This window comes from Pteropus alecto, unplaced genomic scaffold, assembly GCF_000325575.1.
Source record: "Pteropus alecto unplaced genomic scaffold, ASM32557v1 scaffold75, whole genome shotgun sequence".
NCBI lineage: Eukaryota > Metazoa > Chordata > Mammalia > Chiroptera > Pteropodidae > Pteropus > Pteropus alecto.
The window spans coordinates 1204242-1218839 of NW_006440638.1; the positions used below are offsets into that span (position 1 = coordinate 1204242).

Below are 14598 nucleotides of genomic sequence, written 5' to 3' on the forward strand. Positions count from 1 at the left end.
AAAAGCTCTTTCGGGCAAGGTGGCGTATTGTTAAGAAATGGCAGAGACAGTGGAGCTGGCCCACTTCTTGCTTCTGTCTCACTCACTGGAGAGGTCTTCAGATCCATTCCTCCAAGCAGTCATTAGCTGATCAGACATGTGTTCCATCCACTCTCACAGCCCCAGAGGGGTAAAAAGATGGAACCATTTGTGCAAGGCATACAGATTCTCAGCTGAGGGATCTTAGGTCCAGCTGGGCACCCAAAGGAGAGAGAGGGGAGCTGCTGAAGTGACAGCTCAAGAGAAGTGGTGACAAATGTGACAGGAACAGAAGCCCACAAATGCACCAGAGTTACTCAGTCTGCAGACAGAAGAGGGTGGACCCCAGGGACTGAATCCTAGGTTATCTGTGCCCATCCCTGGAAAAATTCCGGTAGGGAAGTACCAAACAGGAGGTCATGAGTATTTGAAAAAGAATGCAGCTGTCCCCAGGAGCACACATCAGGAAATCACCATTTGTTGACAATAATGCTGGAGACATAGCAAATTTCTATATGTGCTAAGAATTCGATTATCTTCCCACATCCTATCTCTCCCCTGAGACAAGGGAGAGAAACTCTTCTGACAGTTCCCCACCCAGGCAACCCACATGTCTGCAACATAAGACTCTGTGGATTGGCTATCCTCACCTCTCTCTCCAGTCTCTTTCTGCCTTCTTCACCTGACACCCTGTAGTTCAGGGTGCCTGGATCACTCTGAATCTCTGGCTCCTGGCTGGGTCACATCTGAAAACTTTTCTTGGCTGCTCCTCCCCTGTTATACTCTTCATCTCTTAGGTTGTGGGCCAGCCCATTTCAGGTGACCCCTGCAGGCAGCTTTCCTTGCTACTATCCACCTGCTTATCCACTCAGTGCCCTCTCCCCTTCTACTAGATTCTCAGAGCACATTTCAGCCCTGACTTTGCTGTTTGTCTCTGCCAGACAGTGAGCACCCTGAGGGCAGAGCCTGTGGCCAATTCATCAGCTGTTTACCACTCAGAAGATTTTAGTAAATCTATGTATAAGTCAGATAAATGAGTAAATGGGTGGACCCATGGGAGTGGGAGGCATGCTGTGTGATTCCATGAACATTTAATTTATATGAATTCAAGAAAATACACCAAGGAGAAAATAAATTAAAACACTGTATTGTGGGAATATAAATTGGTACAGCCACTATGGAAAAGAGAATGGAGGGTCCTCAAAAAATTAAAGATAAGTAATTTCACTTCTGAAGAGACATCTGCGCCCCTATGTTTAGTGGGGCATTATTTACAATAGCCAAGACATGGAAACAGCCTAAAGGTCCATTGAAAGATGAATGAATAAAAAAATTGTGGTATATATAAGCAATGAGATATTAGTCAGCCATAAAAAAGAATGAAGTCTTGCAATATGAAGTCTTGAAGTAACAACATGGATGGACTTTGAAGACATGCTAAGTGAGATAAGTTAGACAGAGAAAGACAAATACTGTATGCTCTCACTTATATGTGAAATCTAAAAAAAAGAAAAGAAAAGAAAAAAATCTCAAAATTACTATATTTTGGATAGATACTCTTCATTCTGAATTCACATGTATAACATATATATTGTACCTGTATAGAAAACCAGGCATTCTGAATTTTGTTGCTGATTTAAGGGACTTTCCAGGGTAATATTGACTATAATTACATTTCACCATCCATATCAATATCAGAAGCTAGGATGTGTGTCTGCTATGCCCTTGGAGAAAAATGTTGGACTTGTGGGTGAGTGCATAGACTTTGGTAGATTACTGATTGGCACAAAACGTACATTATGTGCACAGTCAACCTGTGAGGGCCTCCAGAACAGTGTTTCCTGGTGTGGGTGCCTCAGAACAGCAGTTCAACCAGGGGAGTCACTGAGTCCGAGGTGAGATAAGAGTGGACCCTGCAAGGGAAGCCTGCTCAATCTGTTCTCTTTTCCACAGATTTTCAGAACCTTTAATATGCTGGCAGAAACCCTTGCTCTCTTGAGCAGGGAGTACAGTGTTCTGAGTTCATAAATTTATCATCTAAGGAACCCCCCTATTTTCCCAGAGAAGCTGGTGGGTTTGGGGAGATAACAGAGACTAGCCTTCTTCTGAACCGACCCTGGGAACAGGTCTTCCTTAGGCCTTGACTTAGTCAACATTTTTATCCCATTTGAAGCTAATGCAAAGGCGGAAGGGAAAGCTAACAGAATGCTGGGCTGAAACAGATGAAAAAGAAAACATGCAGGAATGAATGCTCAATCTTGTTGTTTGGATCAGAAACAAAAAGCATTCACTCACACAACAGAGAGAACAGAGTGTTTCATATGTATGAGGTGCCACTCAGACCTGGGAGTCATAAGATAAACAAGACTTGGGCCTTGTCCTCAAGGACTCAGAATAACTGTTGGCACATTGGACCGAGAGGAGCTGGTCATGCATTTCTTCATGTGTTTCCTGACCACCTACTGTGTGACAAGCACTGGAGGTACCAGGAGAATATGATTGACAGCCCAGGCTCCATGGACTTCCTCATGGCAGGGAAGAAGACTGATGTTGGACACATCATTACAAAAGTAAGCAAGGTCACTTTTGAAAGTGGTAAACACAGTAAAGATAGCTGCATAGGGTAACCTGCAGGGGAAACTGTCTCAGGTCAGATGCCACAGAAGGCCTTCTGGAGGAGGGAGTATTTGAGTGGAGACCTGCATAATGCTGGGTGGGCAGGTTACCTGCTATCATTCAGCAGCTTCTCCCTGTCACCATTCTGTTCCTCCTCCTGCTCCAGAAGGAATTTGGGTAGGAGTCTGTCCCCACATCCACTGAGCCCATGGTGACCAGGCACTGTGTCAGTGTCCTCTGTTCCCTCATGGAACTGCCTTCTGGCCCAAGAAACAGATAATAACTACACAACAACTATGACTTATACAGCCTGTGCAACATGCCAGGCATGGTTCTGAGTGCCTCATGAGGAATAAATAATTTTCTCCTTCCACACTTTTGAGCTGGGCACTATTATCATTACCATTTGGTCAAGGTCCTCAGCTGGGGAAAGAGCTGAGAGGTGGCTTCAGGGCTGAACTGTTACACAGTGCTTCACAACGAGCAAATAAATTGAGACTATGCCATAGAATGGTAAAGTGATACGAAGAAAGTATGGCCAGATGAGGGGCAGATGGAGATGGGTGGTCTACATTACACAAGAGAGTCATAAAGGCTTCTCTTGGGGTCAGGTGACATGTGAGCCCAGAATGGAAAAGCAGAAGAGAATCCAGTCAGAAGGAATAGCCAAGTCAAATGTCTTGAGGTGGGAAAGACTTTTGCTTGCTTGAGAGTTGGAAGAAGGCCAGAGGGGCTAGGGTAGAGATGAAGTTGGGATGCAGGTCATTGTGATCTGTAAGAGACCAGGGCCTGTCAGTATTTTATTCCTAGGGCAATAGGAAACCATAGCAGTGTTTTACACAGGGGCTGCTGTGATCAGAGCAACATGTGGAAGATACTATGCTGAATGGCTGTGTGGTATAGTTGTCTGGGCAATAACTCTCTAAAGATGGAGGTTTGAAGCAGGAGGTGGTGGTGGAGGTGGTGAGAAGTAGACAGACTGGGGGAGGGGGTAGATTTTGTAGGAAGAATCCAAAAGGTGAGCTTAAATTAGTGATTGAACCAATAGCTTCTCTCCATTCTACTCTATATCTCCCCTTTCTATTGTAACAAGAATAAAATCCAGAGCATGCACCCCTAATTCCTTGAGCTCATCTTCATCTGAGATGGGCTTGCAGGCCTCCTGGGAGGGGAAAAAGGATGTCCTCTGATGGCCTTAACCCAGCAGATGCCAAGGTTTTCTATCCTGTATAATGCTGCTGCCACCTGGCAAGGTGGGCCATGTGACTCTCCTATTCTGCAGATGGGCAGATTGAGATCAGAAAGGTGAGGTACTTACACACTGTCACCAGTAAGGTAGCAGTGGGGCTGGGATGAAAAGCTGGCTGCATGACTTTGATGCCAGTGCTCGCATGGCTGCCCCACAGCCCAGAAACAAGACAAAGTTCTCATGTTCACGGCAGCCTTGGGAATCTCAAATCTGGCAGGCTCACACAAACAGAAGAATCTCTCAGCAACAGTGAACTACTACCAATCTCAGTCCTGTCATAAAACAGCCACGTTACTTTGGTCAGCCTCTACCTCATTCCCAGCCTGAGATATAGGTGGACAGGCCTCCTTTCAGGGGTGGATGAGACCAAATGAGATGATATATGAGGAAGGGCTGTCTTAGCTCTTTACCCTTACAGGTCCTCAATGAAAAGATGAAAGACAGGAGAGTGAAGCCCTGGGCTCCATGACCAAGCCTCCCTGGGGTGCCATGACATGACAGAACCATAATGGCCAAAACTGAGGGGAGGACACACAACCCGATGGAAAAGTAGGCAAAAAGCATGAATAGGCAACTCGCAGAAGAGTAAACATGCACAGCCGGTAAATGCAGGAAGAGATTTCAACAGCGTCACTTCTCAGAGAAGTATAAATCAAGATGATAGAAAGTATTTCACATCCATTCTCTAGGCAAAAATGAAGTCATTTGGACAATCCCAATTGTTGGAGACAAGGCTGTTGATTGACACTGCTTATTGGTGGGAGTGGCACTTGGCACAATAACTGTGGAAATCAGGTTGACATTCATATCCCATGACCAGCAATTCCATTCCTTTCTATATGCTCAAGAGAAATGCGTGCACATGGGCACCAGGAGATGTGCCTATGGTGGCACTGTTAGTGACCGCAAATCTTAGAGACAACCCAAATGCCCCACAACCCAAAGAGTGGGTGCATAGATTGGCGCCTATTTACCAGAACTAAAATGAATCAACAACAGCTATAAGGAACATAAATGAGTTTTATTACCATGAGTGAAAAAGTAAATTCCAAAAGATTGCATATAATAAGATGCCTTTTCTTTATAAAAAATAAATACAAATAAAATCAAATATTTGACTTCTGGGGAATGCATTTATATGATAAATTGGACATAAACAAGCAAAGAATGGAAAATCCAATATTCAGGATAGAGAAAGTGTGGCTTGGGAGGGAGTGGCAGGGAGTGCATGAGGGATGTTCATAAGAGTAGATGTTCTAACTGTTGTGTTGGGCTCAAGAGAGAGTTCATTGTATTATTTAAGAAAAGGAAAAGCTGAGAGGTGGATGAATGCCTTCTTAAACCCCTAAGGGCTACACTGGGTCACACACCACACCCAAATAATCCCTGGCATTTTAAGACCCTTGAATAGTCAGCCTGTCATCTCACCTGAGGCTATTGACACCCTGCCTCCTGAGGCTGCAGACCCCTTCACCATCCCCTTAGCAATCAAACATCTATATCTTCATTTGGCTGTTCCCTCTGCCTGGAATCCCATTTGCTGACCAATAAAATTCTTCCCATCCTTCAAGACCCATGTCAAGGGCTATCTCCAATGCCCAGGCCACTCCTCCCACCTAGGAGTTTCACCTCTGAGCTCCCATCACACCCTGTATGCCTTCCCCATGAACTGAATTGTGTCCACCCCGCCCCTCCCCCTCTCAAATTCATATATTGCAGCCCTAACTCTCAGTAACTCAGAATGTGACTTTATTTGAAGGTGTGACCTTTGAAGAGGTGAAAAAATTAAAATGAGACCATTAAGGTGACCCTAATCCAGACTGATTGGAGTCCTTATAAAAAGAGATTAGAACACACAGAGACATCAAGGTCATGGACACAGAGGAAAGACCTTGAAAAGACCAGTAAGAAGGTGGCCATCTGCAAGCCAAGGAAAGAGGCCTCAGAAGAAACCATACCTGCTGTACCTTGATTTTGGACTTGCAGAATATTTTCTCCAGAACTGTGAGAAAATAAATATCTGTGTCTAAGCTGCCCAACATGTGGTACTTTGTTACAGCGTCCTGATCTGATTAATAAACTCATGAGCAGTCTCTCTCATGAGAAATGGTCTAGGTGGGGCTCCCAGGCCTGGCCAACAAAAGCACTGCTGCCCTTGGCCACTGTGATTGGTTTGGAATGGACACACAATTGAAAGTCAAGCCCTGTTAGCTGATCCAGTCAGAGTGAACCTTCTGCAGTTGCTGCCAGAGAAAGGCTTTTCTCCTGAGGTGGCTTAAATTGGGTTTCAGTTTCTAGCATCCAAGAAGACCTGTCCATGGCCTTCTCCTCAGATCGATGAGTAAAATCTGGAACACTCAGAAGGGAAGACAGAGCCACAAAACACAGGCAGAGAGCTAAGGACTGGAGTAAAAGTTGAGGAGGTGGTGAAAGGTGAGTCTTCAGGTCTTAGCATGGGATAGAGAACCTATGCCAGGGGTTAGCTGCCCACTCCAATGTCAATATTCCTCTTCCTCCTCAGTCACAGATCCTTAGCTGGTCTCTCAGCTGCTCTGAATAAAAGACTATTTCCCAGCTTCCCTGCAGCTAGGTATGGTCATATGACTAAGTTCTAGCCAGTGAGGTGTAAGCAGAAGTGTGATGTGGAGCTTCTGGGAAGTTTCTTCAAAGGCAGGTGATGTGTCCTGATGTCTGGAGTGTGAACTTGATGGCCAGAGCTCCCAAAGTGAAAGACTACATTCCTGATCCCTCACCCCTATAAGGCAGGCCTTGTTGGCCGGTCATTCTCAGAAAGAAGCAACCCCATCAGGGTGAAAGCACTGATGAAGAGCCCAGAATGCCTAAATTTGAGACTTGTTTCTTGGTGTCCTTGAGCAGGATACCTGTTTATGTACGAGGAAACCAAGGCTCAGAGGGGAAATGACTTCTCAGGCTTGTAGAGGTGGGGGGTCCCAACTTGATCTCCTCTTTCTCTGTTCCCACTACTATCACCTTAGCAAGGTAGCTCCTTCCTAAGTAGCCTTTAAGTCATCAGTCTCCCTCCATCCTGGCAGCTCACTTCCAAAGCAGATCTCCACTGCTATCATTCAGTCTACAGCCACCATTATTCCTGCCTGGAAAACTACCAGGCTCCTGACTTGGCCTGACAGACATTGCAGTGTCCAGCTCCTGGCTCCTTTTCTGACCTATGAATCTTCTTCTTTCCTTTCTTTTGCTGATCTCCAACTATACCAGTCTCACTGTTCCTCCAGCCACCAAACATGTTTCTGCCTCAAGGCCTTTGCACGTACCATTTCTTTTGCCTGGTATCCTCTCTCCCCAGACATGCCTGTGGTTCACCTCTTTCTATGAATCTAGAGGTCTTCCCTTACCACACAGGTTGGAACAACAGCTTCCAGTTAAAGTGGGCATGCAATAAATATTTGGTGAATGCATGAGTGAATCAATGAATGACAAAATGAACGAATGAATTCCATACCCACACTTTAATAAATCTTCCAGAATTCCTATTAGGTTTAATCATATGATGTTGTTTTGTGGGCCAAAAATCATTAAATAGTGGCTATTTTATACAATGTTGAACTTACTTTGGTAGTCCCACCCATGCTCAAAATTCTCCAATTGCTCCCACGACCTAGAAATTCAAACTGCTCAGATTGACCACACGCCTCCTGGCTCTGGTTTCCATTCTCTTCCAGGCCAGGGGATTGTTACTCCATAGGTTTTCTTGGGCTCTTCTCTTTGCTTAAATGTCCTGAAGCCACCTCTGCCTACCCAAGCCATCCTCTTTAAGAATGCTCCTTGCCTCAGGCCTCTGCTCCTCCCCAGTGTATACTGGCCGTGCACATTGATAGTATTTCTCCACCTCAGCCTGCAATGAATCCTTCCATTCTACAACTCTGGCCGGCTGAGTGAGGGGGCATGATGCTGGACAGCAGGGGCTCCCTGCGCCATAGCCTTCCACTGCACCCCAGCAAGCACTATTACGATGCCAACAATGGGGTGGCTATTCCAAGACTGCAAGCTGTGCTGGAATCCAGCCAGTCTTGGGAGACTTTGCCACTCACTTTTGTTGACCTTGGGCAGGTCCCTTCTGAGCTTCAGTTTTCTCATCATTGAAATAATGCCAGAGCCCAGGTTTGGGTCTCAAAACCAAGGGCAGGGGTGTGGCCAAGAGAAGACATAAAAACCACAGGTGATGACAAGGGAAGGTTCACAAGATGGAGATTTCGGCAACTTAAATTGGAGTCCCAGTGTTGAGGCCACCTCCAGGTATGAGCTGGGACAGATCCTTTCTCTCTCTGGGCCTTGGTTCTCCATCTGAAAAGCAAGCCCTGACGTTGGAAAAAGGGGGAAGAAAGGCAGGTGGTGCAAGGCAAAATCCTGTACCAAGAAGATGCTGGAAAGGGTGTGCATGTGGAGAGGAGCCCTGCAGGAGGAGACAACCTTGCCCCCTCCCAACCTCACCCTGAACTTTGGATCCTGTTCTGTAGTCTTTCACGTGTGAGTACAAGGCAGGTACGGAAGCTGAAAAAACAAGTCCTGATGCAGGACCAAGACGATGCTATTCTCACTTTCAAGAAGAAGGGGGAAGAAAATATTCAGAGGTGAATGCTGCAAGAGAACCCCAACCCCCATGGAGCCAGCATTCCCAACGAGTGAGGAATAGATACAGAGAGTGCCAAGTGCTTGGCTGATAGAACGGAGGTTCATGGTTAGAGGGGACTTTAGACTGAGGAAGCTCTGGAGACCTGGATGCTGGGAGGAAGCCATGCGCACGGACGACAGGGGCTCTGGAGTATGGGGTATGGGAAAGGATCTGAGGCAGAGGAACTCGTGGTGCTGCAGCCCAACAGCAGGAACCAGTATGCTGTGTTTGGGAAACAAAAAGAGGCCAAGTGGGCAAGGGAGAAGGGGAAGATGGGAGCAGATGAAGGCAGAGGTCAGTAGTGCCAGATCAACAGTTGGGATTTCATTCTGATCCTGGGGTTATAAGCAGGGAAATGACATGCTCTGATTTCCATTTACAAAGGATGGCCCTGACTGCAGGAGAGTTTGCAAGAAAGCCCGGGTACAGTAGGGTAGTGGGGGCAGAGAGGCACCTGGAAGCCTATATATGCTAGCTGTGTGATTCAAGAAGGAGGAAGTGAAGACAAGGAGCAGTGTCTGGATTTTGGGTGGATCTTTGCAATAACCATTGCATTTGTTGATATTGGGGCTGAGGGAGAGAGAGAACTCAGGGGTGCCCTTTGAGCAGTCTAGCAGGTCACGTGAACCACTCCAGCCCAAAAAGACCTGAGGCTGACCTGGAAGTTTACAGCTCAGAGCAAGAGTTCCTGGCTCCCCAGTCCAGGTGCACACAAGCCAGACACACAACATGGTCTTCCTCACACCAATCAGGGCTTCTTGGTGACCAGCCCCCTTTCCACCAGGCTTTTATCATGATTGCTTTGAAAACCAAATGTGTGGCTCAACATTTTGTGCATATCTATGTGTGTGGATGTGTGTGTGGATGTCCAAGCAACACACAAGTCCCATAAAACAGGGGTTGCAAATTCAAACGCCCACAGGGGCCAGGCAAGTCATATAAGGGTAGGTATGAGGTGGACAATAGAAAGTGATGAGGACTGTGGACTGTGGCAGTGAATGGGATGCCTGAGCTCCATCTAACAAAAGTTGTGTTCTTAGCTCCAGGTCATTATAACTATGTGGGTACATGTATAAGCCAATTTTTCAAAAGAAGCCAGAAATTTATATTTTTAGGTGAAACAGCTAGTTTAAAATTTGGGGCTTCAATTTAAAGAAAACAACATAAATGCTGTGTATCGGCCAGTTAGCATTTTGGGCCACTGGTTTTCAACTTTGCCGTAACAGTTAGGGTGGTCTGGGTTCAAACCAGAAAGCTGACTCTCATCAGGAGATATGAATTCAAGTGTGGCATCTTCAGGTTCTCATACTGGGGAGCATTCCAGCATGGGGCAAGTGAGGGGGTCCCAGAAGGCTCCAGAGGATATTCTGGTCTCTCCAGAGCCTCTATGACCCTGTTTGCGGTGTCTGGGTGAGCACATACCCACTTTGAGCTCCTTTCCGAAGACGGTGCGCTCCCCCAGCGCGGAGCAGTTCCAGCGGCCATTGCGGAACTGAAACTGACACTCGTCGAGGCCCATTTGTGAGCCTTCTCCTATGACGATGATGGCGTCGGGCCGGCTCTGGCAGATCGCCCGCTGTCTGGGAGCCAGGCCTGGGATCTTGTTACAGATGATGCTCGCGCCCAGAGCTACCACCGAGGAGAAGCCACTGGAGCAGGAGACACAGAGAGACTGAGCATTAGGCCAGCAAAGCGGGGTTCAGCCTGCAGGCCCTCCCTGGGTATTCGGCCCTGGCCACCTCTCCCAGCAATTCCCAGCAGGAGTCTCCTATCTTTTTGAATACTGCACCCCAACCTTTGTTTACTCATTTGAGATTTCATATTGGTATTTGCTCAGTGTGTATGTACAATATTAGTGAGGCTTGATTTCCTTTTTAGAGACAAAAAAAGATGAGTATGTTACAAATATAAACATTGAGTGAACTAAGCAAGTTGCCTTTGTAGTTATAATAGGATTCGATTGAGATGAAGTTTAAAATCATGCAAAATGAAACCCAATATTGTTTAGGAATCATTTCTATGTGGTAAAATTGCAAAGGCAAGCAAAGGAAACTACAGTTTCATGTAGCAGCTGCCTCTGAAAGAGTGGCGAGTGCACAAATGTTCATTTAAAAAAAACAACTATTTGTACATGTTATATATACTCTATGGTATGTATGTATATGTTTTATTACAAAATAAAGAGAAATTGTGAAAAAAAAGTTCTAAGTATTTTTCTCCCTGCATGCCAATAGAGTATGTTTATCCCCCTATGGACACAACTGGCCTAGAAGATGCTCATGACTATTCTGGCGAGGTCATTCGTTGCACAGATACATATTGGACACCTATCAGTTGCTAGGCACTGTGCTAAGCACTTGCCCTCAAGCAACTGTGGAGGGAGACAAGGCACACATTACAAATTAATACAATAGGCCATCTCAGACAGTGATGCACGCTATGAAAAAAGTAAGCAAAGATGCTGTGATAGCAACTAGGAGTGGGTTTGAGAGAGATGTGAGAGGGGCCACTCTAGCTGGAGTGGTCAAGGAGGGCCTCTCTGAGGAAATGACAGTGAAGGAGATTGGCCAGGAGTCAGCAGTGGAAATGTCTGGGGAAGAGTATTCTGGCCAGATGGGACAGAAACTGGACAGTCCCGGGAGGAGCACAAGCTTGGGGTTGCCAAGGAACAGAAAGAGCACATAGAAGCTGATGCAGAACCAGAGCTTGGGAAGGACACTCTGGGGAACAGAGATGGCTCAGGGCTGGAATTTTCTCAGGTGTATTATTAGGAAGTACTGAAGGGCTGTCAGCACTGTACTGATAGGATCCCATCTCTTTAGCCCCATGGGAGAGGACTGTGGGGTGCCAAGGCAGAAACAGGGAAAACGGACAGACTAGAGGTGGTGGTGGCTTGGCTTTGATGGCAGTGATGGGGGAGCCTGCAGACAGAGATGACCAAACTTGCTGATGGACTGAATGACAGAGTGAAACTGAGGGAAGAGATAGGAAAGGTACAAAGGAAACACAGGCATTAGTGTGACTTGTGGATATCTGGCTTGAGGGTGGGGCCATTTCCTAATATCAAGATAACTCCTAACAGGCTCCCATGGTAACTCTGATAATTCAAGTAGCCCTTCCTTTTCACAAAGATGGCCCACTAATCTGGAGCTTCTGTTTGTATAATTCTTTAAACTTCATCAAGAGTACTTTGAAAGAGAAGACCTCACCCTAGATGTATCACTGTAGTTATAATAAGAGCTTCTACATATTGAGAGCCATGGCCAGCCACTGGGCTAAGTGCCTCACACTTTCTTTCCATCCTGGAGCTTAACTAAGGAAAGTCGTTCTGGAATTGGGATTTCTTAAAGTGAGGTTCCCCTGTATCAACAGCACCAGAGATGAAGTGATCCTACTCCTTTCCAAGCACATAACTGACCATTCCTGTCCTCTTTCTCTCTGCTCCTGCCTCACACAAGCCCTCTTCCTGCCTCAGGCCCTTTGTCCTTGCTGGTACTTCTTCCTGGAAGCTCTCTCACACTCTAAGCTTCACATGTTTGGCTTCTTGTCATCATTCATGTGACCTCAAGGGTCACCTCCCTGACCACCTGGCTAAGGGAACCTGCCTTTCCACTCCACCCCTCCTAACTTTCCATCACAATGTCTGTTTTGTTACTTAATACTCTTGGTTATTCATAGTCCTCTGAAATGTCTTAATGTGTGTTTTGTTTTTAATTTGTGTTCTCACTTGTTTATAGCTTTTTTCATTAGACTACAAACTCTTTGAGAGCAGGAAGGCTGTCTGATGGTTCACTAAACGGGTACTGAATAAATGGATTGTGGAGCTTCAAGAATGTCACTTAAGGTGAGCAACTACTCCCCAAATATGCATCGAATGCATCAGTGAACTTCTACAGCATCCCTACTATGTGCCAAGGCAGTATGGGGATGTCCTGTAACAAAAAGTAGCCTACGCGACCTTTTAAAACAGCCCTATTGGGTAGGACTCACCATACTATTTCACATATCTGAAAACTGACGCTCACAGAGATTGAGATGTGGAGACTGGCAAGTGATGGATTTGAAACAGGAGCCTGGCAAGAGCTATCGGTTATTCATCTCAGCCATTAAAAGAGTCTAACACAGAGCTAGAATGTTTGAAATGTTTGAAGCAGAGATGGCGTGGAAAGATTAAGTCAAGTGAAGGTTCTGGCCACAAGTTAGGAGGAACCCTTGAACACTTAATTGACCACTAGGAAATTCCTACACCAGCAAAGAGTGTAATGATATATTAGGGTTAAAAACTCATAGGAACAATAGTCTAGCAGCTAAGAGGTGAGGCCTAGGGTGACATCTAAGTACCCTTCACCTACTAGCTGTGTGACTTTGGACAAGTTACATGCCCTCTCTGTACTTCAGTTTTTCCCATCTCTAAAATGAGGGTATTGCTCATTAGTCCTCGCCTCATAGGATTGCTGTGAAAATTAAACGTGTTAAAACATGGAAATGCTAAGAAGGTGCTGTTGTTGAAGTTGTTATTATTGGATCACAAGAGGCTAGTGCTTGAGTCACTTGAACTATTCAAATAAAATAAGAACACCCCAGATGTCTTGACATCGATCCGGAGCAGGGAGGAACCTGTAACATTTAGAGAATTAGAAGGCCTCTTAGGGGCTACCCATCATGTCCATTTTACAGGTGGAACACCTGAGGCCCAGAGATCAGCAGGGTCTGGCCCTAAATCACCCTGCCACTCCTCCTAACCTGGACCTCTCCCTGCCCCACAGGGCAGCAGCTAGGCCACAGGCCAGCGTTCTCCCTAGCTCCCTCCCTCCAGAGCAGCAGGGTCCCCGCCGGGCCAGTGAGGTCTTGGCGCCCGCGGGAGGGCGGGAGGGCGGGGCAGCCAGCGGAGGTTATTTTCTGTTGTTTTCCCTCTCTCTTCCCATTCCCCGGTCCCACCTCCTAGTTTCTAATTAAAAAGGAGATAAAACCGCAAGTGGCCAGCGCCAATCAGCCCTACCGGCTTCCTGGATGCTGGGTGCGCGCGGGGCGGAGGGGGCGCGAGCCAAGGTGAAGATTAAAGCAATGAGAAAAAAGGAAAACCACCCAGACGCGGACGAATCAATAACACTTAAAACACACGGGCAAGCAGGCGGTGCGCGAGCCCCGCAGCCGCCTCTCCGCCCGCGATCGCCTCTCGGCCAGCGGTCTGGGCTGGTGGGCCGTCTCGTTCGCTCTGTGCGCACCTGCTTGCTGCTACTTCGGGTCAACTTGCGAAATCCCCATTCTAGAGACGTGGAGTGGGCAGAGGGGAGGAGTAGTGACAAAACACAAAGGATCTGCTACACACACCCTCTTGCCGCAGCCCCCACCCCCCAGCCTGCCTCCTCCCCAAGCAGAGCGGTGAGGAGGTTCTCTGCTGGGGGTGGGGCAGCAGGTTGTCCGCAACCTGCCAAGGTGGCCCATTAGCGCCAGAACCTCTACGAATCCCTGAAGCTCCTGCACCCCCACCCCTCCGTGCTTCACATGCATTATCTCCGAAGTACAAAGGGTGACTGGCCGTGCAAATGCAGCTCCAAGACGCATCCGGAGTGCCTCTCCCCGTCTCCCCATCTAGTCAGAGCACAGCCCCAGTGCCCACCTCCGTAGAAATGCTGTGGTGAAGTGGGGAGGGCTGCTTTGCCCGCGCGCCCGCGGACTCCAGCGCCCAGTCTTAGGGGGCGTGGTGTCCTGCCTTTCTCGGGAGATGGCTCTGCGAGCTTGTCTCCTTGGGTGTCTCCCGCAAGCTCTAGCCCTACCTTTGTGTGTGTTTGCTGAGGCCGGTAGGCGCCGTACCCTCAACCTAGGAAAGGGCTCTGGGAGTCTGAGAGTCCTTGGAAATGGGGTGGTGCCAGGGCTCTGAGCAGCAGTTTGCGTTTTTTCGCCAGCGAATGTCCCTCCCTCGGGGTACCTGTTCCCTGTTGCACTGACCGGCCTTGCCTGCCACCAGGGGACTGCCCTGTCTCTCCAGCATCGGTTGTGTCCGGGCCTCTGTGTACAGTCTCTCTGGGGGCTCTGGGGACTGAGCTCCCTGGGAGAGGCTGTGGTC

At 47.4% G+C, this 14598-nt stretch overlaps 1 protein-coding gene across 1 annotated transcript in view; it reads right to left on the reverse strand.

Moving 5' to 3' along the window:
• WNT7A (Wnt family member 7A) overlaps positions 1-14598 on the reverse strand; it is a 68663-nt gene that overhangs the window by 53559 nt on the left and 506 nt on the right. The window contains exon 2 of the mRNA XM_006917444.2: positions 9954-10180. Within this exon, the coding sequence (XP_006917506.1) occupies positions 9954-10180 (227 nt within the window). The remainder of the gene's footprint in view (positions 1-9953; positions 10181-14598) is intronic.